Raw genomic sequence first — 22,958 nt, forward strand, 5'->3', positions numbered from 1 at the left:
ACCTTTAAGGAAACATGTAACTTTAAGAACTCTATGGTATATTGTGCATAATGAAACTATACTCTGAAAGCTTAGGCTTCTTTATAGAGGTACCTGGTAGAAAAAGAAAAGCAAGAAGAATGCTTAATGGTCTGCTTTCTTTTTTCTACTTCGGCTTCAAATCGTACAACTTCATTTTGACCTTTTGGATACAAAACTGAGTCTCATTTAAGAATTTATTTAATTACTGGGTTCTAGTTTTTAGAAAACACTGGTAAGAAGGACATCAGCATATTGAAATGGAAAGTCCATTTGTCTGGTATTAGCAAGTCTTAATTCTGATAATCAGCAACATTTTTAGGCAGATTCATCTTTCTCCCTAATCAGCACCAGGATGCAATACCTTAACAACAGTACTGGAGAGAGAGAGAGAGAAAGTTACACATCTCTTAACAACTGACATGACACAAGTGGAAAATTTCACAGTTAACATCCTGTAATAGAATGCAGTCAGAATATAGATACATTAAAAGTACTGCATAAAATTACCTTGATGTTTGCATCGAATGTACAGAAAGCACAAAGGAAGATGCTGCTTAGTTCTGAGTGCCCCCCACCTCCACATGCCCTATTAGTTATAAGACGATATCCCCTAAACCTGCTACTTTTGGTCCCAAGCATTTTTGGACCCAACAGAGAGAAGCCCCAGTGCCACAGCAGAGCTACAGCAAAGGGGGAAAGCATGGGTACCAAACATAGCTTCCTATCACATGTGAAATGATTCCTAACTTCTAAGGTCATTTGCCCTAGTTCTTAGTGAATGTTGTTAATAAGGCATGTCTGGCTGAGCACCAACTATGTTAATAACATTTCATTTTCCCCAAGCAGGTATTAAGTAAAGATCATCTTTAGCTACATCCTGCTTTCATACTAAGTTTACATACACCATTTGATTGCTCCCACTAGTCTGAAGTCTGCATGAAGCATCATGTCTTTTGACTCAAGTCTCTGTCTTCTAACGACACACTAGTTTGCTCAGAGAACTTGATAAACCATGACATTAAAGTTTGAAGCTTTTATCGGCTTTACCTATCATCTCTTCACCAGAGTTGCCTGTTCCCATGATTATAAATAAAGTAAATGCAATAGCCAAGAGTCATAAATATTAATCTTTAAAAGATGTTAGTTGGGCAATGTGGTTAAAAGTCTACCACGTAAGAAGGCAAGTGGGAATGGTAGTGTTTACTGGTTTCCTAAGCTACCATATCTTTCTTTTTTAAAATGATTTCTCATTTATTCATTTCAGACCTGACACTGCCACCTGCATTATTTAGAAAAATAGCCAATTTAGTCTTTAGAAGTAAAGTTATACTTTCAAAGCAAACAAAGTCAATTAATTAAACACTGGAAAAATCCCCTTCAGAGTCTTTTACAAATTACAGTTCGCCCCACTGGATTTGTTATACATTTCCCTATGTTCTCCTTTAATAATCAAAAGATCCAAGACAACTCTAAAGCCCCTAAGAAATGCACTTCCCAAATAACTTGTCTTTCCACATTATGAAATGCATACATCCTCTAGAAGTAAAATGTATCTTTTTCTTTCAATAAAATGTAGAAAGTATCACTAAGAACTAATAAAGATCTTGAATGCTATCGTCACCAAACTGTACTTTCAGTCTTAGAGCTAAAACAATAAAGCTTACATTTAATTAACCCTGTTTTAACCAAAACATTTTCATTGTACTGTGTTAGCCTGTCACACTTGTGTACTTCTAAGAATTCCTTGTTACTCTTACTACTGCGTGTGGACACGCACATACTACCGCTAGCTCATACACGGAAGTTAGAAGACAACTTGTGGGAGTCCGTTCTCTCCACAATGTGGGTCCTGAAGACTAGACTCTGGCTGTCAGCTTCCCACGAGCCTTCACTTCACACACTGAATCATCTCACTTGCCCGACATCTTTTAAAGACTAATACTTATGACTATTGGCAATTGCATTTACTTTATTTATAATCTTGGGAACAAGCAACTCTTTTTAGACTTATTATTTTCCTATAACATAAATATGTTAAGTGGCATACTTTTCTAATACTAAGTGTTCATAAATGCCTATAATTCCTGTTACAGAAATACTTCCAGTATTAACACAGTGACCATCAGAATAGCCAGTGCCAGCTCAATCCTATAGCTGTTTGTATACCCTATTCCATGTCTCTGTGAAATACTTTAGAAGGCATTATCATAAAATAAAACCCAGAATATTCTGTCTACTACTAAAAGCAGTATGGTAAATAAATATTTTAAATATTTTAAATTATATTATTTATTTTAAAGGTAAAACATATTAAGCAATATTTCATTCAATACTAAGCTCAATATATATTCATTTATGTGTATATATAGTATCTACTCTGTGTATACCATTTATACACAGTATAGTTGTTTACTCTGTATTTCCCCCAAATCTGCACTTTGATATTGAGTAAATCCTTCAGTCCTTTAACGCCAGAACTTTTATAATTGTAAAAAACCAAAAAGTTATTATCTATCACATAACAAGACTTCTTCAGCCAAATTTCCTAGGTTTGAATGGCTTTTTCCTCACAAATATTGTAATCCTGGACAAATTATTGTCTTAAGTTTCATTTCTATATCTACAAAAAAGTATGCAGTACTCTTGAGGACTTACTGAGACAATCCTTGTAAGCTACTCAACATATGGGAAAGAATCAGTTAATTCAACTACTACCTCTCTGCTTTTCAGAGCTATGGTACTCACTGAAAAGAATTTTGCAAATTTTTCTTCAAACTATGGGTATATATTCATTTAATTATAGTTTAAAACCTGAAGATTTACTGTTTTCCTCAGAACTCTTAACACTTAAGGTAATTAACAAAGGCTTGTGGAATTAGGTCAGTATCATGTCTGATTTATTAATTATGTACAAAGGCTAAAACATGAACCAATATGTCTCTCTCAGATGGTTCTGAGCAGTGCAGGGAAGCTAACAGTAAATAGCGCCTGCTTGCACAGGATAGGCTAAATGCTTATTTTTTCCAATATGGCTCAGTTTTGAAAAGCCCTTTTTCAAAAATAATCATCAATGTTTTACACCCTTTTGGGGTATAAAAGTTACTTTTTTTTTTCCAATTGGCAAAACCGTGCCATAAAGTGAAAAAACAGTTCCTACCTGACCCTCTCTAGGCTGGCTCCATGCTCCAGTGGGCTCTGTGGTGGTTGGGCAAGTACCAGTAGATTCCACAGGGTGCTGTCACTCTGAGCAGGAGCCAGCAACCCATGACTTCAGGGGACCTGAAAGGGAAAGAGAGACCTGGGCTTTTAAATCAGCCATACACTGAATGCCTTCGCTGTAGCTACTTGAGGCATTCATTTGATAAATGCACAGTCGGCTCATCCAAAGCCTCGATGCTGTCTGTGTACCTTAAACGGTCTTGATACGAAGACATTCTGAAGAAGTAAGCTATACTATAAATCAGATGTTATTCTCTCAAGTATTAAGGACTATATACTTATCTATCCCATCTCTGTGCATCTCCATTAAGCAGGGTAGGCTAACTACCTAAATATGTCAGTAAGATGGTTCTCTCTCACAAATATAAAAACTGCATGTACACATTGTCTATCCTATCTCTACGCCATCTTACATGGGGTAGGCTACACTACCTCAGTAAACTGGTAACTGGGAAACTCAGACAACAGCCAATGAATTGTCCAAGCTCATGTAGTCATAAGGTGAGGGAGGTAGGGGAGGAAAAGAAAAGATGTTATCAGTAAGTACTGTCTGGCTCCTTCCCATCCAATCCTACTAAAATTGATTGTAGATTATTATCTCTGCAAAGAGACTTGCTCTCAGCTTTCATATATAAACCAGATATTGTTGACTCATCCTACACTTCGCCTTTCACAGACTTCTGGGTTCCATATTTAGAAAAGAGAATAAAACATCTATCAAACAATGAAATAATTCAGAAACTCTATACTTTTTCAATATATTGATTCTAATCCATGTATCTTTTGAACATTTTATATCTCGGAAACTTAAATAAGAGGAAAGACAATGGAAGTACCTTTCGTTGGTAGTATCATAACATTATTATTATGTGTAAAGCCTGTGTAAGTATGGGCACATACACCATACCATACAGAAGGTCGGAGGACAGTTTCAGGAGTTTGCTCTCTCCTTCCTTCCCACAGTTGGATCGAGGAATTAAACTCGGGTTACCAGGCTTCCATGTCCAGCTCCTTTATCCATTGAGCCATTCCTGGCCCCTCAAAATTTATTGATAGGCACAAAATATATACTTTTTGTATTTAAGAAACTAACAAACTAAAATCAAATATACTAATTTTGGTACCTTTGTCAAAATAGAACAAGCTTTGGTTTTGTGACTTTTAAAAGCGTCATGTTTACCTCACTTTCTGACTCTAAGCTTGGGCGTTCAACATCTTCACAGCAGTTTCCTGCTGCTGCATAAGGAAAGCACACTTGATCCACCACAGGCACGGGTGGCACACACAGAGCCACTACAGTTCCTCTGCTTTAGACAGTTTCACAAGGACTTTAGGTTCTACAGAACACAAGTCTTAAGGCTCACCTGGAAACACACCACATGTGAGGAAAAGACCTTGGTGCTTTCCTGACCTTCTCAGAATAGGGGAAAACGACCTAGGCTGGGGTTTGGGACAGCCTAGGATTGTTAGAGGCTGTAATATAGCAAAGCCTATGCTTGTATGTCAAATGCTGGACCACTCACAGTGCCCCTAAGCACTGATCTCAGAAAACAAAGAGTAAAGCTAATCTTGGTACTTTCTATCCTGAGAGTAGTAACATCTATTATGAGAAAAAATAGATGAATTACTGTTATTACTCACACGAAATTACATGTAATTGTTAAGTATAGGGGTTTTTAGAAAATTTTTATTTATGTTTATTTTATGTATTTCCTATATTTCATCCTATTATTTCACTATCTATCTATCTATATATATATATAGTGAAATATATAAATATATATACACACACTTTTTTTTTCCCTGTGTCAGGGTATCACTGTGTGGCCCTGGTTTGCCTGGAACTTACTATGTAGACCAGGCTGGCCTTGAACTTACAAAGATCCACCTGCCTTTGCCTCTGCCTCTGCCTCTGCCTCCTGCGTGCTGGAATTAAAGGTGTGCACCATCATGCCTAACACCACTCAACATTTTTTACTCAAAAAAGAACCTGCTTCAATTTTCAAACTTTTGGAACTTTATATGAAAGGTAAATAAGCCTCAATTTACTTTTCTAATTGTTACAATGTATACTTTCTTTCTCATATAGTTTTGCTTTCTATCAAAATTCACTTTAATACTTGGCTTGTTACTGATGAATTTTGGTGTCTTAAAAATATCTATGTCTATAAGGTGCTGGCAAGATGGCCCAGCAGGTAAAGGTGATTGCCTCCAAGCCTAACACACTGAGTTCAATTCTCAGAATTTACACAGAGGAGAGAGAGCTGACTCTCATAGTTTCCATCTGACTCTCACATGCGTGCTCCTGGCATGCCTGCACGTATGTGTGTGTGCACAGGCACACGAGACCAATAAAACTAAAAAGACATTACATATATCAAGACATTATTTTCATTTTTATTGGTTTTTGTGTTTCATGACTTCTTTTGCTTTAAAAATATTTGAGCCACAGTACTATACATAGTATAAATTCACAGTAAAATGTTTTAATTATGTCACTTTTTTTTTTTCTGGAGCTGGGGACCGAACCCAGGGCCTTGTGCTTGCTAGGCAAGCGCTCTACCACTGAGCTAAATCCCCAACCAATTATGTCACTTTGTAATCTGATCAAATTTTCTTGTTAATTTCTAGTTTCAAATATAAGAAAAGATTTCCCCACAAGGAAAAGAAATCAGAGGCATTTTTGCCTGACTTTCTTTCTATTAATATATCATGGAATAATAACATATCAAGCCCCTAATTTGTTCCAAATACATTGGTATATTTCACTCTTGAATTTATTAGATTTTACCACATTATTATTTACAAATATGTTATGGTTACCATTGCAGGAATCGGTATTTTAAAGCAAAGGTTGACTAATTCTACTCATAAATCCTACATATTAATTACAAGCAGTTAAATTCGAGTTTTCAAGGGGACTAACATGCAAACTCATTACTCCTTAGGGTCATAAAGCAAAATAATATATCAAGTATTCTAAACACATTAGCGTGAGAACTAGGCACATGTTTCTTCCATGAGGAACATTTAACAGCTACTATAATCCTCACATAATAAGATATATAGTACTTATTATTTCACTTGATAAACTATTTTATGCTGTATCTCATTATGCTCAAGAAATACTAAGAGAATTAGAGTGTTAATATATCCTAAATGGCACTGACTGTCACTATATATAGTATCAGAATTTGAAAGCACAAGAACAGGAAACAGATCATAAACTACTTTTGCTGCCTTACAAAGTTAATTATAGCAGTGATGAATAAAAATATTGAAAAAGCAAATAGGAGAAGGAAATGACGAGTGAGCAAGCTAGTGTGGCTAAAGATTTACTAGGTCTATGTAAAACACTGGTTAACTACATACACACCTAGACAAGGGAAAGCCAGGGGGCTATAAGCGTAGGTTCATTTTGGCACACAGGAAATTTCTACAAAAAGATTAAAGCAGGCATGAAATTCAATTGATTTATTAGAAAGTAGTTCAACAACTTTAAAATAAACACCTGCCATTTTCTAATAGTTTTCCAGTAAAATAAAGGACCGTTGTATATTTGCACCTCTGGGAAACGCTCCTGTCAACCCGCCCCTCCCTCTGCGGTAGACACTGAACACCACTCTGTTGCCAGGAAGGGAAGAAAAGCCACAAGCACATTAGCTTCCCATTTGAACGCGTGGGGAAACTCTGGACTGCACAGAGCAGGATTAGAAAGCAACTGTAGATGCTGCTTAAGCACACTTGACATCAATAACCTGAAGCTTGAGGGTCCCGTGAAGAGCCCTCATGAGGAGACTGATCGGAAGCGGAAGTGGAAGGCTGATGCTGGGCCTGTGCTAGCTCCTGCTGCCTCTGCTGCTCAGCCTTCTTAAGCCTCAGTTGCTGCAGACGCTTACGGAGCAAAGCTATCTCAGGCCCCCTTAAAAATTCTGACACAGATAGGAAAAGAAAGGAGAGAGTAACATGACAAAAAATAGTATAAAGTTGATTATACACTTAAAAGGGGAAAAATTAAATAAGACATGGTTTAAAGAGAAATACTAAAATAAATTACTGATAAAAAGTTACTAAATTATGAGACAGACTATACACATACAACCACGTTTCTCCTTAATTACCACGAATTAGACACATGATTTCTATAAATAGTTAAGTAACCAAATTAATGAAAATAAAATACTGTATAAGCAAAACACTATTTTTTTTTTTTTTTTTTGGAGCTGGGGACCGAACCCAGGGCCTTGCGCTTGCTAGGCAAGCGCTCTACCACTGAGTTAAATCCCCAACCCCGCAAAACACTATTTTAACTTTCATTTTATAGTTCTTTATATTATGGTACTGCGGATTGAATACAGGGCCTATGCACATATTTAATCACTGCCCTACACATTTATCCATTAAGATTCTAAATTAAACATTCAGTTAGTCACCATTTTTCTTCTCTTTGTACAGAAAAATAACACAGAAATAATAGCTACAAAATATTAATTTAAATAATCTAAACAAAAATAAGTTACTTTACTAATTTCAGTCAAGTAACAATTAAATTTCAATAAACAAGTAAAGTTATGTATTTAAAAATAATTATTAGAATTCATTAGAATTTTTAAGAATGTAGTTGTATGTCATACCCTTAAAAATGTTTTTGTGTTAGAATTGACATCTACCTTTTCTATTTTAGCTCAAAAAGATTTATGCAATATTTTCTTAATCTTTTCTGTGGAAATGATCCAGGTGAAAAGGAACATTACACAAAGTTCTGCGGAGAGGTAGCTGTATACATCTTACATATGAGGCTTCGAGGACAACAAAACATGGAGCAAAATAATCCTTACCCTATGGAGTTTAAATTCTGAGGGAAAATACCCGCACATACACACATATCTCTGTATGTACATGTGTGCCCTGGGGCAACTGCTACATTAAACCAGTACAGGGCTTGCAGGGCAGATGAAAGGGAGAGCGTGCTGTTTTGCGAACAGTCCTTAGAAAAGCCTTCTAAGATGCTACTTGACCATGGCCTCAAGGACATGAGGAAGTAAGATGCTTGGCTACTATGAGGAGCTGTTCAGGAGGAGGAGAGGGCAAGGGAAATGCTCAGGGGCAACGGGAGACAGGAGAGGTAAAGGCAGCATCCTTTATCTACTATTTGCTACAGGAAAGAAAAATAGATTCACTCTGGAAAGAGCTAATACCCATCCAAGTGGGGAAATTAACCAGAGACTGAACGTAAGTGCCAAGGATTCCTAACGGAAACTTGGATGACACTTCAAGGCTCCTGATGATAGGTAAGAACTGAGCTCAGGGGAACTTCAGTGTTTAAGAGAAAGCAAACAAAAACAAAAACAAAACCCATCAGAAGCCAGGACAGGGCAGGCACACCTGACTGAAGTGCTACTCGTAAAGTGGGAAAGTGTGCCCACAGAGGATGGAAGGAGCCTGTGTGTTGGCTGTTCTGATACACTCCTGACAAGGACACTGGCTGAGACCTGGCAGCTGGCTTTTGCATTGTGAACGGCAAAACTGATGAAGCTGTCATGAATGTACTAATGCGAGCCAGACCTAGACTGGTAATGGAAGCACACATAATTCCTCTCAGTGACACTTGCAGCACATTGCATTTCAGCCTCTCATGCAAATTTTGTTATTTGGGGAATCAAGCATGCTAGTGTCATTAACTTCTTATTAATGTGGCCTCTGGTTATAAAGAATTGTCTTCAACCAGCTAATTAAGAGTAAATGAACAATTCATCATGAGTGAGATAACCCAGACCCAAAAAGGACAAATACTAAGTAGGTACACATTTTCTTATATGTGGATGCTTACTGTAAGTCAATGATGTGTGAGCTACAATCAACAGAACCACGGAGATTAGATATAAAGTAAGGGCCTAGAAGGAACAAAGAGATCTCCCCAGGAAAGGCAAGTAGAACGCAGTTATAGATAAAGGGGATTAAAATGGGACAATCAAGAGGGAATAGAGACAGAAGATGGGAGTAAGGGAGGTGGATATGGAGAGAGACAGCTACAATTAAGGGCTATTTGAGTGGCTGCATGGAAAAATAATATGGTAGAAGTTTCCTAAAACATATACATACACGTATGGTTTAATCTAAACAAAACTACCAAAACAGAGGAGACAGAGCCTCAACTGGACATCTTGTCAACAAATGCAGTTTCCAGGACTGGGATTAGGTTCCATCTAGTTGAGTAGTTGAATAAACACTGTTGCAAAGACTATAGGTTGCTCTCCACTGACTGATGGTAAGGCGCTATTGCTGACAATACCCACACAACTCACTGAGCACAGAGACGTCAAGCTGGCACCTATTTAGAGCCTTGCCCTCACCGGACAGTGTTCTTGTTACTAGAAGGGGCTCAGAATGGTTCTGAAGGAGAAACAATACCAACCCAGCTAAAAACTCTTCAATTTACAGTGGTGTCCTGCCTGCAAAGTACGCTAATGTAATGGTAGCACAAAGTTGGAAGGAGAAACCAAACAATCACCCTTGATTTAATGTCCACGCCCGGAGATGGAATCCATAGCCATGCTGCTTGGCTGTCCCAGAGCCTGAAACTGGAGAGCCCAAGGACCTAGGGGTAAAACCCAATAATGAGTCTACTAAAGCAACATAGTAACAAATGGCTCCTAGTGGCGTTCTGCCACACTCATAGGTCAGTGACACTCAGCCATCCTCGGAGAAGCTTCCTCCTGCAGCAGATGGGAACAAACACAGAGAGCCACAGCCAGACACTATACAGAGAGTGAGAGACCTCAGAACACTCAGCCCTAAACAGGATGTCGCCATCAAATCCTTCCTCTGAGGGCTCAGGAAAAATCTATGGAAGAGGAGGCAGGAAGAGTAGACCCAGGGAAGGTAGAGAACACCGAAGAAACAAGGCCTCCTAAACAAAACAGGAATGAACTCCAGAGGCCAAGGCAGCAGGCACAGAAGGGCCTGCACAGGCCTGCATCCAATGGGGATCTAGGGCTAAAGTGAAAAGTATACACATGCCTCGTCCTAACCCAGAAGCTCTCTCAACTGATAAACCACTTGCAAATGAAAATTTAGTTTCTCCAAGATTCTCACTGGGGAAACAAAGTACTCTTTAAGAGTAGCCTGCGGGGTTGGGGATTTAGCTCAGTGGTACAGTGCTTACCTGGCAAGCGCAAGGCCCTGGGTTCGGTCCCCAGCTCCGAAAAATAGAAAAGAAAAAAAAAAAAAAGGTAGCCTGCATTTTATGTGGATGGCCAACATAAAATGAAGCCAAGGGCATCGTTGGCGATTCTCTCACAGTGCTGGTGTCAGGGCTTTTTCCCTTTTTAATTCTATCTTCTTTTGTTGTTTTTATTTTTTACATTACAAGTCTTTTGTGTACATATCATGGCTTCCAATTTTGCATCTTCATGTGATTCCTGAGTGTGCCAACAAGTGGGTCTTTGTATCTGTATCTGTTTCTTATGCCTTTTTTTGGGTTCTTTTCCTGTGGTTTGTTGTTTTTGCGCTATTCCAATTTGCTTGTTTTAGTTTTATCTTATTATATTTTATTGTGTTATTATCCCATAGATGCCTGTTTATTTTCTAACAGAAAGGTGATAGATACATCTGGATGAGAGGGCGGGTGGGGAAGAACTAGGAGGAGTAGACTGAGAAGAAACCCAAATCAGGATATATTGTTCAAAAAACAAACAAACAAAACCCCTATTTTCAATAAAAGAGATTGTGAACAGTTCAAGTATCATTAATAGCCTCCTAATGTTAGTTATTCCTAGAAAATCTACCAGTACCAAGGAGGACACTATGCACTGACAAATACTTTATAAAATGGCTTTCAAAAAGTATTCCATGTTCCATATTTTAGTCAGTGTAATAATGTTTTTAGCACCCAGAAATATGATTATATATTAATTTACAAAGGGAAAAAGTTATCCCAAGGCTAAGTAAGTACTTAATTAAAAGTCCTCAGCAGACAAATGGTAGCACTCCTTACTAGCTTGGAGTGCTACAGCAGAAGCATGCAGACTCACATGTTCTCTTACACATGTAACTATATAATTTATAAATGCATATAAATGTTTGGAGATTAGTTTTTAACATAAATCCAAACAGAAGGATAATATAATAAATATTTTGGTTTAAATGTTTACAACTAAACACTCAATAAACCACTAAGAACTGCTACAGGGACTCTCACGTACAAAACTACTAACCCTAGTCTCATTTTCTTCTCAAAGGCTTCCTCCCTAATAGGCTTAATGTCATTAACATAGGAGAAAAGTTAAAACACCTAGCCAAGAAAGGGCCACTTGGTTATTGCTTCACACCATACCTTTAGAAGACACGGGCCTTCTGAACGATGAATTATGCTCTTATCTAACTCAATGGAACTGTATACGTTTGCTCTCAATTTTTCTCCCAGTTCTAACTTTTTCCTATCTTGGGTCTGGCATGATCCTATTTTAAGCAACTACATATAGCTATTATTTAGGCTGTGAAATTTTGCTTTACTATACTGTATGGCTATATTTAGTTCACTAGTAATGTCTCTACAGAGCTAAATTTAGTGTAATGATTACACATAGTCTGAAATTGTGAATATAAGTAGTTATGTGTAAGAATCCACATACAGGGGGTTGGGGATTTAGCTCAGTGGTAAAGCACTTGCCTAGCAAGCACAAGGCCCTGGGTTCAGTCCTCAGCTCTGGAAAAAAAAAAAAAAAAAAGAATCCACATACAGGCCTTACTAGCTACACATCTTCTGGTAATGGAATTCTTGCAGTCTCAGCAACCTATTGAATTAGAAATTTAAAGTTCCTGGAAGTGACTCTAGTCTCAGCGAGCCTCTACTCCAAACTAAATAAACTAAATGTTGCATGCACCGAAGTCACCATTCAATCTAAAGTTACCACATTCTCTAATCATAGTTTTAAATGGGTTCCAAGTAAATTCAAAGGAAGAAAATAAACTAACAATACTCTCTCACCCTAAGCTTTCTAACACAGAAAATATTTACAAATTATGCAGCAGATGAAACCATACCCAAGTCTAGCCTAGGAAACACAGTAAGGATATCTTGGTAAAGAGATGTTCAAGCATCTGAGAGACTGTAATGTTCTGTACTTAAACTGAAAAACTTTAAAATGTAAACTCATAATCATATTCTACTTAATTTGACACAAAGTCATAATTGTTATTTTTCTAAAATGTAATTCTATAAATGTATTTTTTTAAAAAAAAGTCTTGATGAATAGTCATAGAAGAATGTGTATAGAATCACAATGTCTGAACTACAAACACAGGAAAGGATTTTCAGTAGTCTGGTGTAGCAACTAAAATAAAATTCAAGAATACAAGAGATGAAGAAGCAACAACAGAAGGAAAAGTCCCCCAGTGATGTAAAAGTCCACTTGACTTTTAGATAGTCTTCTAATTCTGCTTTGAAGCCCACAGCCCATTTCAGTGAGCTCCAGAGACACTGTTGCACCAGGGATCTCACATCATCCTTCACTGTGCCTCCTTTGGAATTTTATCCTGCCAGGATTCTAGCTGTCCTGGTTTATCCATTTATACTTACAAAGGGGGGATGGGGATTTAGCTCAGTGGTAGAGCGCTTGCCTGGCAAACGCAAGGCCCTGGGTTCGGTCCCCAGCTCCGAAAAAAAGAAAAAGAAAAAGAAAAAAAAAAACTATACTTACAAAGAGATTTCAGAAACATATTTTTTGTAAGATTATCTTAAAATATTATTATAACAAAGCAAAAAGTTATCTATATAATTGCACAGCAAAATGTGGACCCCAAATGACAGACTGGAAATCTAAGCACGCCACGTCTCCTACGTGTGGTTAACTGTAGAGCTTGTAGGGTAGTGATGCACGGCTATCATTTCAGCTTGGGAGCAAAGGCAGGAGAATCCAGAGTTCAAAACTAGCCTGGGCATGAGATGCTATCTCAAAACACTTCCCCCATATGACCAAACATATGGTAATGGCCATCAGTTACTGGCCAGGGAGAGTGTGCTACACAGGTGATCCCAGAGCTCCAGATGCTCAGATAGGAGGATTCAATTCAACGCTTAAGTCCTTCCCTACAAAACAGTTAATGAAACGGGGCTAAAAGTCTAAAGACTAAAATATAAACATATACCACCTTAAAAATGACTTGATGTTCTTAATATTCATGCTACAGCTTTAGAGACAAACTATTGGTGGAGAGGAAAAAGACATTTTGATTGCAGACTCAATAGGCAATGAATGCCCTATCTTTGTAAGAGCACAGGCTAGTAAAAATAAGTAAGTCACAAACAAATTAATCAAAATAAAAAACATAAAGATTAATAGGTATTTTTATGAAATGAACAAGAAGGTCTCTTTTTTTTTTAATGCAATTTTTTAAGGAAAATGGGGAAAAAAGAGGACTCTAAAATCATTATGGAACCACCCTCAGGAAATACTTAGGCTAAAGAACAACTTCCTAATAAAAAGTCAGTAAGGACTTAAGAGTTAAAACCAAAGAAAGTTTTGGCGCAGCGAAGGAACTAAGAAGAAGTCAGCACTCCTAGAACATGATGATGATCTGGGGATAAAAAGGTCAGAGTGAAAAAAACTAGAACTGCAAGGGTCAGTTCCCTGGTCTCAGGTCTCAGGTCTCAGGTGAGAAGGTGAAGTGTTTTCCTTTGCAGCTCTATTTCTAAATACGACTATCAAAGAGTGGTATGAACAGCCAAGTTGTAGAAGCTAAGTAAAGACTTTAAATGCTCGTTGTGGCCTCCTTTGGAGACTCAGTTATAAAGGAACAAGAGCAATGCGTGGATAGCAACTAAGAAGTCAGGGGTGACACTGAAATGGAAAAACTGGAATATAGGTTAGATATAGCGGCAATAAGACTTGCTGATGAGGGGTTGGGGATTTAGCTCAGTGGTAGAGCGCTTGCCTAGGAAGCGCAAGGCCCTGGGTTCGGTCCCCAGCTCCGAAAAAAAGAACCAAAAAAACAAAACAAAACAACAACAACAACACCAAAAAAGATTTGCTGATGAATTGATTAGGATACAAAGAAATCGAAGAATTCAAAATTACTCATGAGTTAAATAAGCAAGTTAAAGCATAAAAGGACTGGTAAGGGCTGGTGAGATGGCTCAGTGAGTAAGGGCATTTTCCACCAAGTTTAACAATCTCTGGGATGTAGATAGTGGGAGGACAGAGCAGACTCATGAAAGGTGGCCTCTGATCTGTATGTACAAGTGCATGTGTGCACACGCACACAGACAGACAGACACAGAGACACATACATGTGAGCAGCACAAATGTTAATGTTTTCATGATTGGCATAAAGCAGTTCACTGGAGACTGCCAAGATTTCTACAGGAAAAGGAGGCCAAAAAGCAACTTTGAGTTGGTCCATGAATAAATGGGGAGGGTATGAAGATGGGGTTGCAGAGAAATGAGGAGGTGAAGAAGTAGAGCTGCCTTATTTGGACGAATGCAGCATGGACGAGAAAGCCTTTCTGTCTAAGGACAGAAATAACAGTATGTTTGAGATTAGAAGGAAAATTCAGCAGAAAAGGCAATAATGACGGCGGAAAAAAAAGTGAAGCTGGGAAGGCATGGGAACGGGGGTCAGTCCTGGGGAAGCTGCAAAGGTAAGCGCCAACTGTTCCAGCCAGTGTGAGAGGAGAGCCACATGTCTCCAGGCAACTCACATGTGGGCATTAGGAAGCTGAAATGGTGGAGGAAATAAATGTTCTTGTTCTTCGCTGTGAGGAAGCTTGCAGCTTATGGAGGGCAGAAGGGCAAGCCAGAGTACTTTAAAAACCATGAAGGGTAATAAACATGCAAAGGCACTGAGAGAAAGACAGTGTTCACTGAAATTTGTGGTGTGACTTTCATCATCACCACCAGAAGATTCAGGTAGACTACGGACCCTGAAGGACTGGAGCAAGTTTTCATTCTCACTGTCTGTTGTCAACTACTTAAAATGACAAAGGAAAGGCATAAACATGTGCATAGAGAGGTAGCCACGGCAAGATGAGTCTAGACAGTCATTTCCACATGTCTAGCTTTACACAAAGTGTTAACAGACATTACCACTCCAGACTGACAGTTCCACCTACTACATTCTTAAAATGGACAATTCCCAGTGTTTATTAAGCCATCTGGATTTGGACAGGCTTTGGTGAGTACAAAAGGATCAGAAAAAGAAAACAAAAACATTATATCCTTACAGTTGGTATGTATGGATATGATAGGATATGAAGGGCTAGTGCAGAAACAACCATAAGCATATTTTATACCTCACACCAAATCATTCTCCTCAGAACTGGCACAATTTTAGACATAGGAATATATTCTAATCATAGCTTAAAAAAGTTAAGCAAAATTCTCAATCTACTCATCCAAAAACATTTCCTTTCTTTGAAATTTTTATGGACAAAGGTACCAAATAATATTCAAACAATGATCATGTGGCCATCACAAAACTATTCTTCAGAGCTTAGTATATCAGACTTTTAACTAAAAGCAGTTCAGCAGTTTAAACTGTGGTATAAAAATGCACAGCACAGGGGTTGGGGATTTAGCTCAGTGGTAGAGCGCTTGCCTAGGAAGCGCAAGGCCCTGGGTTCGGTCCCCAGCTCCGAAAAAAAAGAACCAAAAAAAAAAAAAAAAAAATGCACAGCACAGCTAGGGAAAACATTTCTCAAAAGGCTCCGAAAATATTTAACTCACAAATGTGTTTAAGAAACAAGTGGGACTAATTAAGACTCAGTACAACTTAAAAACTAGGCTACAGAGTCTTTTTAAGCTAAGTTTCCCAATAACTGGTAATTGCTTATAGTCTGTCAGAATGTTTGCAACAACACTAGCACTTTAAAAATATATCTTGAGGCTACAGTGATGACTCAGAAGTCAGGAGCACTTACTCCCTACAGAGGACCTGGGTTCAGATCCTAGCCCCTGCATGGGGGCTTGAAACTGGTATACCTCTTCTGGCCTCCTCAGGCACACACACAAATGCCTATGTGCAGGCAAAACAGACACATAAAATAAAAAAAATACTTAAACATTTTCTTATCTTTACTAATTTACTAGTTTTGGTCTACTTCCAGCTCCTTATTCCTCAAGCTGAATGCCATGGGAAATGTGGAAGAGCTGGCTTTCTAACTCGGCTTCAGCTTCCTGCTTTGATAAAACATACATAGTGTTCATAGTGTTAAGAGTTATGCATCTAGCCCTGGCTTCTATTCACATAGAAAGTGAGTATTAATTATAAAAAAAATGGAGGATAGTGATAAAACAGTACTTAATTTAAAATACCCCACTGCCCGGGATCTGGCATCAGTGACAACTTGGAAGTGAAGCTGTGAGGAAACTGCCAGAGGTCTTACTTTAGGGACCAGCATTATTTCTAACTATATCCCTCGCTAATATTTTTGTTCTGTATTAAGTAAAATGCCTCCTTAAAAGAACTTAAAAATAGTAAATGATTATTTTTATAATATTTATAAATGTATAGTTAAAATTTCATGTAAACTATATATTTATTGAAATTATTGTAAATAGTATATTCTATAGTTGGGGTGGGAAAACATGAGATATTACTGTACTGAGAGGAAAATATGTTAACAGAATTTATGAACTGATATTTTTTACTAACATTAAGTACCGTAAAGACAAAGAAGTAGTAAGATAATTCTTTTTCATATATACTGTACGAAAATAACTCTTCTGCTAAAACATACTATGTTTTTGAGAAGGGACCACTGCAGATTCACTATTTTTAATATTCAAAATCTTTAATAATTTGAAAAAATTGGTAATATAAATACAATGGAAATAATGAGATATATTTTCCTGTCATTTTAATACATACATAAAACCTAGTAAATCTAAAACAGTATTTTGGTTAATAATGGTTTGTAAATAACTTCCAGTGTATAAAACTATGTCAAAATACTACCTGCTATTACCTTAGATAAAATTAACTTACATAAATTAAAGATTCACTATTTGTAAAAATTCATGCAAATTGGACACACTTGAATTTTGTGTTTAAGTTATGCTTGTATATTAAAAATAATTTTGACTATTTAGTCCAGCAAGAAATTACTATAATTTAGAATGTTTCAAAACAGACTACAAGGTGTTCCCTGTCAGAGATCACCACATAAACAACCTACTTGAAGAATATCATCCTCACCAGATTGATGATGTGTATGGTGGCCAGACGCCTCAACAGGCTGCCTTGGTTCACTATCTGGAGAAGACAGCAAAGAGGTGGAACGAGGGCTTTCTATGGCAGCTGCAGCCACCTGAGCCTGAACTGACCCGGTAGAGGACGTAGAAGGCTGAAGAAGTGCAGCTGGCGTATCTACATCCATTGCAGTTTCACCCACTTCCAAATTAGGGCTCGATGGCACCGTAGGAAGGGCTGAGACATCTGGCTCATTTGTTCCACCTTCAAAAGAGCACACACTAAAGCAAACCCAAGTTTCTAAAAGATCTAGTCATTTTTAAATTAGATGCATGAGTGTGTAGGTGACATGAACGTATGTGCCTGCAGAGGGCAGAAGAGGATGCAGGATCTCCAGAACTGGGGTCACTGACAGTAGTGAACAGTCATGTAGATTCTAGGAACTGAACTCTGTTCATCTTCAAGAGCAGTGAGCGCTCTTGACACATCTTCCCAGCCTTAAACTCAAATTTCAAATGCAAAAATTAAACACAAACAAACCTCTACAGAAATATTCTGAAAACACACACCAACATAAAATTTCAGTGTTCTAGTTAAGTCTTATGTCAACTAGAGTTGTCTGAAAATAGGGGAGAACTTCAATTGAGAACATGCCTCCGTAAGCCAGCTTTAAGGCATTTCCTTCCTTAGTGATTGATGGAGAGGGCCCAGCCCATGATTGTGGGTGGTGCCATCCTTGGGCCAGTGGTCCTGGGTTCTAGAAGAAGGCAGGCTGAGAAAGCTGAGGAGGGCAAGCGGCACTCCTCTGTAGCCTCTGCATCAGCTCCTGCCTCAGGTTGCTGCTCTGTCTGAGTTCTTGTCCTGACTTCCTTCAAGGATGAGCAGTGATACTGAAGTGTAAACCAAATCAACCTCTTCCTCCCCAGGTTGCTTTTGGTTATCACAGCAATACAAACCCGAACTAAGACACTCAGTATCTCAGTATATCAATTATTGCCACTAGTGCTCTGGTCCATTTAATCAAATAGTCTAACCAACAGGGCTAAGAATCAATGACACATTCTTGTTAAAATAATCAATCTTGGGCCAGAATGATGGTTAAACAGGAAAGGAACCCTGCTGACAAGCTGGACTGAGTTTGAAAATTGACTTCTCCAAGTTGTTTTCTGACCTTGCCATCCACACACTCAAACCATACACATATCAAATAGATAAATAAAAATTTTTAAATAATTACTTTTTCTAATTATATACACACACACACACACACACACACACACACACACACACACACACACTTTAGACTTTTGCAGACTTCCAATTTTCAAAGTGTTTTGGAAATGGACTTAAAATTGACAATCGTTTGTTTCCTGTGTTTTGAAATAAGTTAAATAGCTGGGTCTAGTGGAATCAGAAGAGAGATAGGACTACATTGGTTACAAAACGCAATTCAGAGGGGTTGGGGATTTAGCTCAGTGGTAGAGTGCTTGCCTAGCAAGCGCAAGGTCCTGGGTTCAGTCCTCAGCTCAAAAAACAACAACAACAACAACAAAAAAACCAAAAAACCCAAACATGCAATTCAGTTATCAGTAGATAATATCAACAAGAACTATCTACCAGCTGGGTGTTGTGATGCACAATTTTAATCCCAGAACTCAGGAGGTAAAGGCAGAAGATCTCTGAGTTCAAGGCCAGACTAGTCTATAGTGTTGTTCTAAGGACAGTCAAACTACACAGAGAAATCCTGTCTTGAAGTGCAAATACCTAAAGTAAAAAACCACACGGACCAACTACACACAAAAAATCCAAGAACAAAAGCAAAAAGCTATCTCCCATAAGCAGTTTTGCCAGCTCTCTGGTGACCTAACCAGTAAGACAATTACCTCTGGGCCGCGGTCTTCCTCTTCCTCTGTTGCTCTGGGCAACTTCACTTGCTTCTTCAAACCACCTTGATAACATATCCGACATTCTCTGCATCAATGACACATTGGGACTTTGCTCTCCTATTACAACATAAATTTCATCAGTAAGTTTAGCAAAGTCAGGATTATACGAAACCTAGATCTGAAGACCTTTAAAATTCTAGAAATTAAAGAACAAATTGCCTAAGTAATTAACATGAACAGATAAAAGTCATCAGAGTCCCCACCACATTGTATGGTAATTATGTGACTACCCATGTGTGTGGAGGAAGTCCCCCTCTCCATCTATGCTGTCCTTAGGTGACTTTCTATCCCCCATCCCTGCTCCATCACTGTTTATTCACAGTCATAAATGTGCCCTAAGAAGGAAGGGAGGGCTTATGAACTCCAAGAGGAATAAACTGAAGGAAAGGCTTGCTTTCACACTACATTATCAAACAAATAACCTTGGGTCTTTACTTCAATTCCTCGAAAACAGTTCTTATTAGTTACTGTGAAGTCCTAGGTATCTGATGGGATTAAGTCCATTCAGAGCTGTATGCCACAGATATTTGCAACTGGCTGACAGAATATGTATTTTGTCTTTTCAATGTTACACCTTTTCTTTGTTCAAATAAATGTATTTGTTTGCTTTGTTTGCTTTTTTCTCTTTAAGGGCATTTTATTTTGTTTCACCACGGGAAATATTAAGAGCATCTTATGTTCTTACAGTGTTGGGGATATCAAGGGCATTTTGAAATGGAAGTATGAAAACTTAACACTCTGTAGCGGGAACAGGAAGGCTTGAGAGTTGTGACTGGTGGCACAAGCAGTTGTGTCTTGGAAGCAGTGGTGGACTAGATAGCAAGTATGAGAGGAGTCAGGAGTACACAGCAAGACACAAGTTCAAAAGTGAAACAGAGTGTGAGGTCAGATAAAAAATGTAATTAATATACAATTATATACTTCTTTCATTTGGTTTGCTTTTTGGAGGCAGTATCTTCATTCTATAGTCTAGGTTGGTCTGGATTTACTGTGTAGTCCTGGCTATCCTTGAATTTAGAATAATCCTTCTGCCTCAGCCTTCAAAGGCCTGGGATTACAGGCATGGAAGCTACCTTTATATAGTGTAGCCTTATATTTAAGAATATTATAAAACAAAAAAGGGTAATATACTTAGGATATTGTTTTGATTATAAAAGGTCTAATAATATTTAGAACACAATTTTAGTTATAGATTAAGTAAAATATATTCAGGTAAATTGATTTAAAGTTTTTTTTTTCTTTTCTTTTTTTCGGAGCTGGGGACCGAACCCAGAGCCTTGTGCTTGCAGGGCAAGCACTCTACCACTGAGCTAAATCCCCAACGCCTTAAAGTTTTATATGTGTGTGTGTGTGTGTGTGTGTGTGTGTGTGTGTGTGTGTGTGTGTGTATACATGCTTGTGTATGTATATGTATATAAAAGTTATATATACATATCCAGTGACTCAGCCATTCCACTTCTAGGAATTTATCCTATGATGTACTTGCACAAATTTACCAAAATATCATGGTAGTATCATTTACAATTGAAAATAATGGAAACAAGGGGTAGAGAGAGATGACTCAGAGGTTAAGAGCACTGGTTACTCTTCAGAAGGACACAGGTTTAATTCCCAGCATCCACAAGGTGGCTCACAGTCATCTATAATTCCAGTGCTTCCCTTCTGACCTCCATGACAGCCCAAAGCACAGCACGGTATACATGCAGACAAAAACAATTATACAGACAAGATAAATAACTCTTTAAATACAACATGTCACAAAAAGCTGACCAAAGTATAGTTACCATCTCGTTCTCGTTCACTCTCTGGCCGTGCCCTGGGACCAGTATCTGACCAATCACCACGAAGTCTCAAGCGCTTAACTGGGGGCTGTCGTAACTGAAAGGTAATCAATCATAGACAGATTCTATGTGAGCCTCAAAAAGAATTGGGTTTGCTCTTGGCTTTTTTTCTGGTGATGGAAACTGAATCCAGGACCCTGTGCATCCAAGGTAAATACTGTACCACTAAGTTAATCTCTTGTCCTCAATTCTTACAGCAGACGTTAGTGGAGCATGTCTATCCCCAAATTGTCCTTCAAGTATGGCAATGAGATGTTAGAGCGAAACATTGAAACATTGCTAATGCTCTATCAGTCTCCACAGTGCCCATGATGATAAACATCCACTGGTGCTGCAGTCCATACTTACTACCTCAACATGAAAAGCACAAATACAACTTTGAAATTGTGTACATGGAAGCTAGGTTTACAGTGCCAGTCTGCAATCCCAGGTGAGGCTGGGATCATAAATTCAAGACCCACTTAAGCTATGAGTAACAACAGCCTAAGCCACTCACTGGCACCTTGTCTCAAAATTAAAAAGAAAAAGAGGAAGAGGAAGGGGAGGGGTAGTGGTGGTGGTGGTGGTGGTTGTCCAGATAAGATACAGTTCTGTGTTAGGGCATGTGCTTCAGTTTAACCCCAGGAAGGGGGAGGGGAGTTGTGAACAGGGAGAGAAGAGAAAAGGAAGAAGAAATGAATGAACATATAATGACTTCTAATCACTGTCCAGCTGAAAGTAGGTCAGTCAATCACTTTGACCTATAACACACCTAACTATGACACCACTTTTTACCTTTTCTGGAACACTTCTCTAGGTTTCCCCAGTATCCATTCCACTCATTCATCACTTACTTTAAACTTTCTCCATTTTCTGCCATGTTCTTAGCAAGTAACTTTTTCTCCTGCTTTAAAAAAAATAGAACTATCATATGACCCAGCTATACAATTCCTGGACACACACACACACACACACATACACACACACACACACACACCCTACACATGTGTTCAGTTTAACCCCAGGAAGGGGGAGGGGAGTGTGTGTGTGTGTGTGTGTGTGTGTGTGTGTGTGTGTGTGTGTGTAAGTGTCAGTGTATGCGTGAGTGCTTGCGTGCGTGCGTTGTGTATGTATACACAAAGGTCTTTATGGCCTTCCACAGAGATGGCTTGCACACCCATGGTTACTACTGCTCTATTCAAATGAACAGAAAATGCACATGTGGTACACAGACACAATGAAATACACTTCATCTGTAAAGAAAAATGAAATCATGGCATCTGAGGGGAAAAAGGAGGCCTGGAAAGTATAAGATCAAGCAAGAACAGAAACTAAGGAAAACCTGCATGTTGTGCCTCATATGTGAACCTAGCCTACAATAAAGATGTGTTTGTGTTTGGTATACACACATGGAAATGTAGCAGAGTTCAAAAATTTAGAAAGAAGACCAAGAAAGGGTTACATTAGGTGACGAAGGATAGACTGTGCAAAAGGATTACATTAGGAATGCAAGCAGATACGAACCGAATTCCTTTCTAGTTTTTGTAATAACATGAATTTAACCTCCCATGTATTGAGGAACCATTTTTATATCCCCAAATAATCCAACATGTGTCATTTACTTGGCAGTGACTGTAAAAACAGTGTTCTTTTTAATCCCATTCACCATTAGAGCAATAACAATTAGACAAGACTAGTCCTACTGACCCACTTGAAAGGATGATTTCTTTCCCCAAATTTGTTCTACAATATACAAAGTGTG

At 38.3% G+C, this 22,958-nt stretch overlaps 1 protein-coding gene across 26 annotated transcripts in view; it reads right to left on the minus strand.

Annotated features, from left to right (window-relative positions):
* The window catches only part of Dcaf6 (DDB1 and CUL4 associated factor 6), a 101,750-nt gene that overhangs the window by 38,129 nt on the left and 40,663 nt on the right, over nt 1–22,958 (minus strand). For 10 of the 26 annotated variants that reach the window (XR_015635123.1, XR_015635122.1, XR_015635121.1 and 7 more), the window contains 3 exon segments: nt 21,161–21,254; nt 19,314–19,433; nt 17,437–17,694 (listed from right to left, as the gene is read on the minus strand). Coding sequence is in view for 18 of the 26 variants with exons in the window: in NM_001305159.3 (NP_001292088.1) it covers nt 17,437–17,694; nt 19,314–19,433; nt 21,161–21,254 (472 nt within the window). In the remaining 8 variants the exon portion in view is untranslated. 26 annotated transcript variants of the gene reach the window in all.

This window comes from Rattus norvegicus, chromosome 13 (assembly GCF_021556685.1).
Source record: "Rattus norvegicus strain SHRSP/BbbUtx chromosome 13, alternate assembly SHRSP_T2T, whole genome shotgun sequence".
NCBI lineage: Eukaryota > Metazoa > Chordata > Mammalia > Rodentia > Muridae > Rattus > Rattus norvegicus.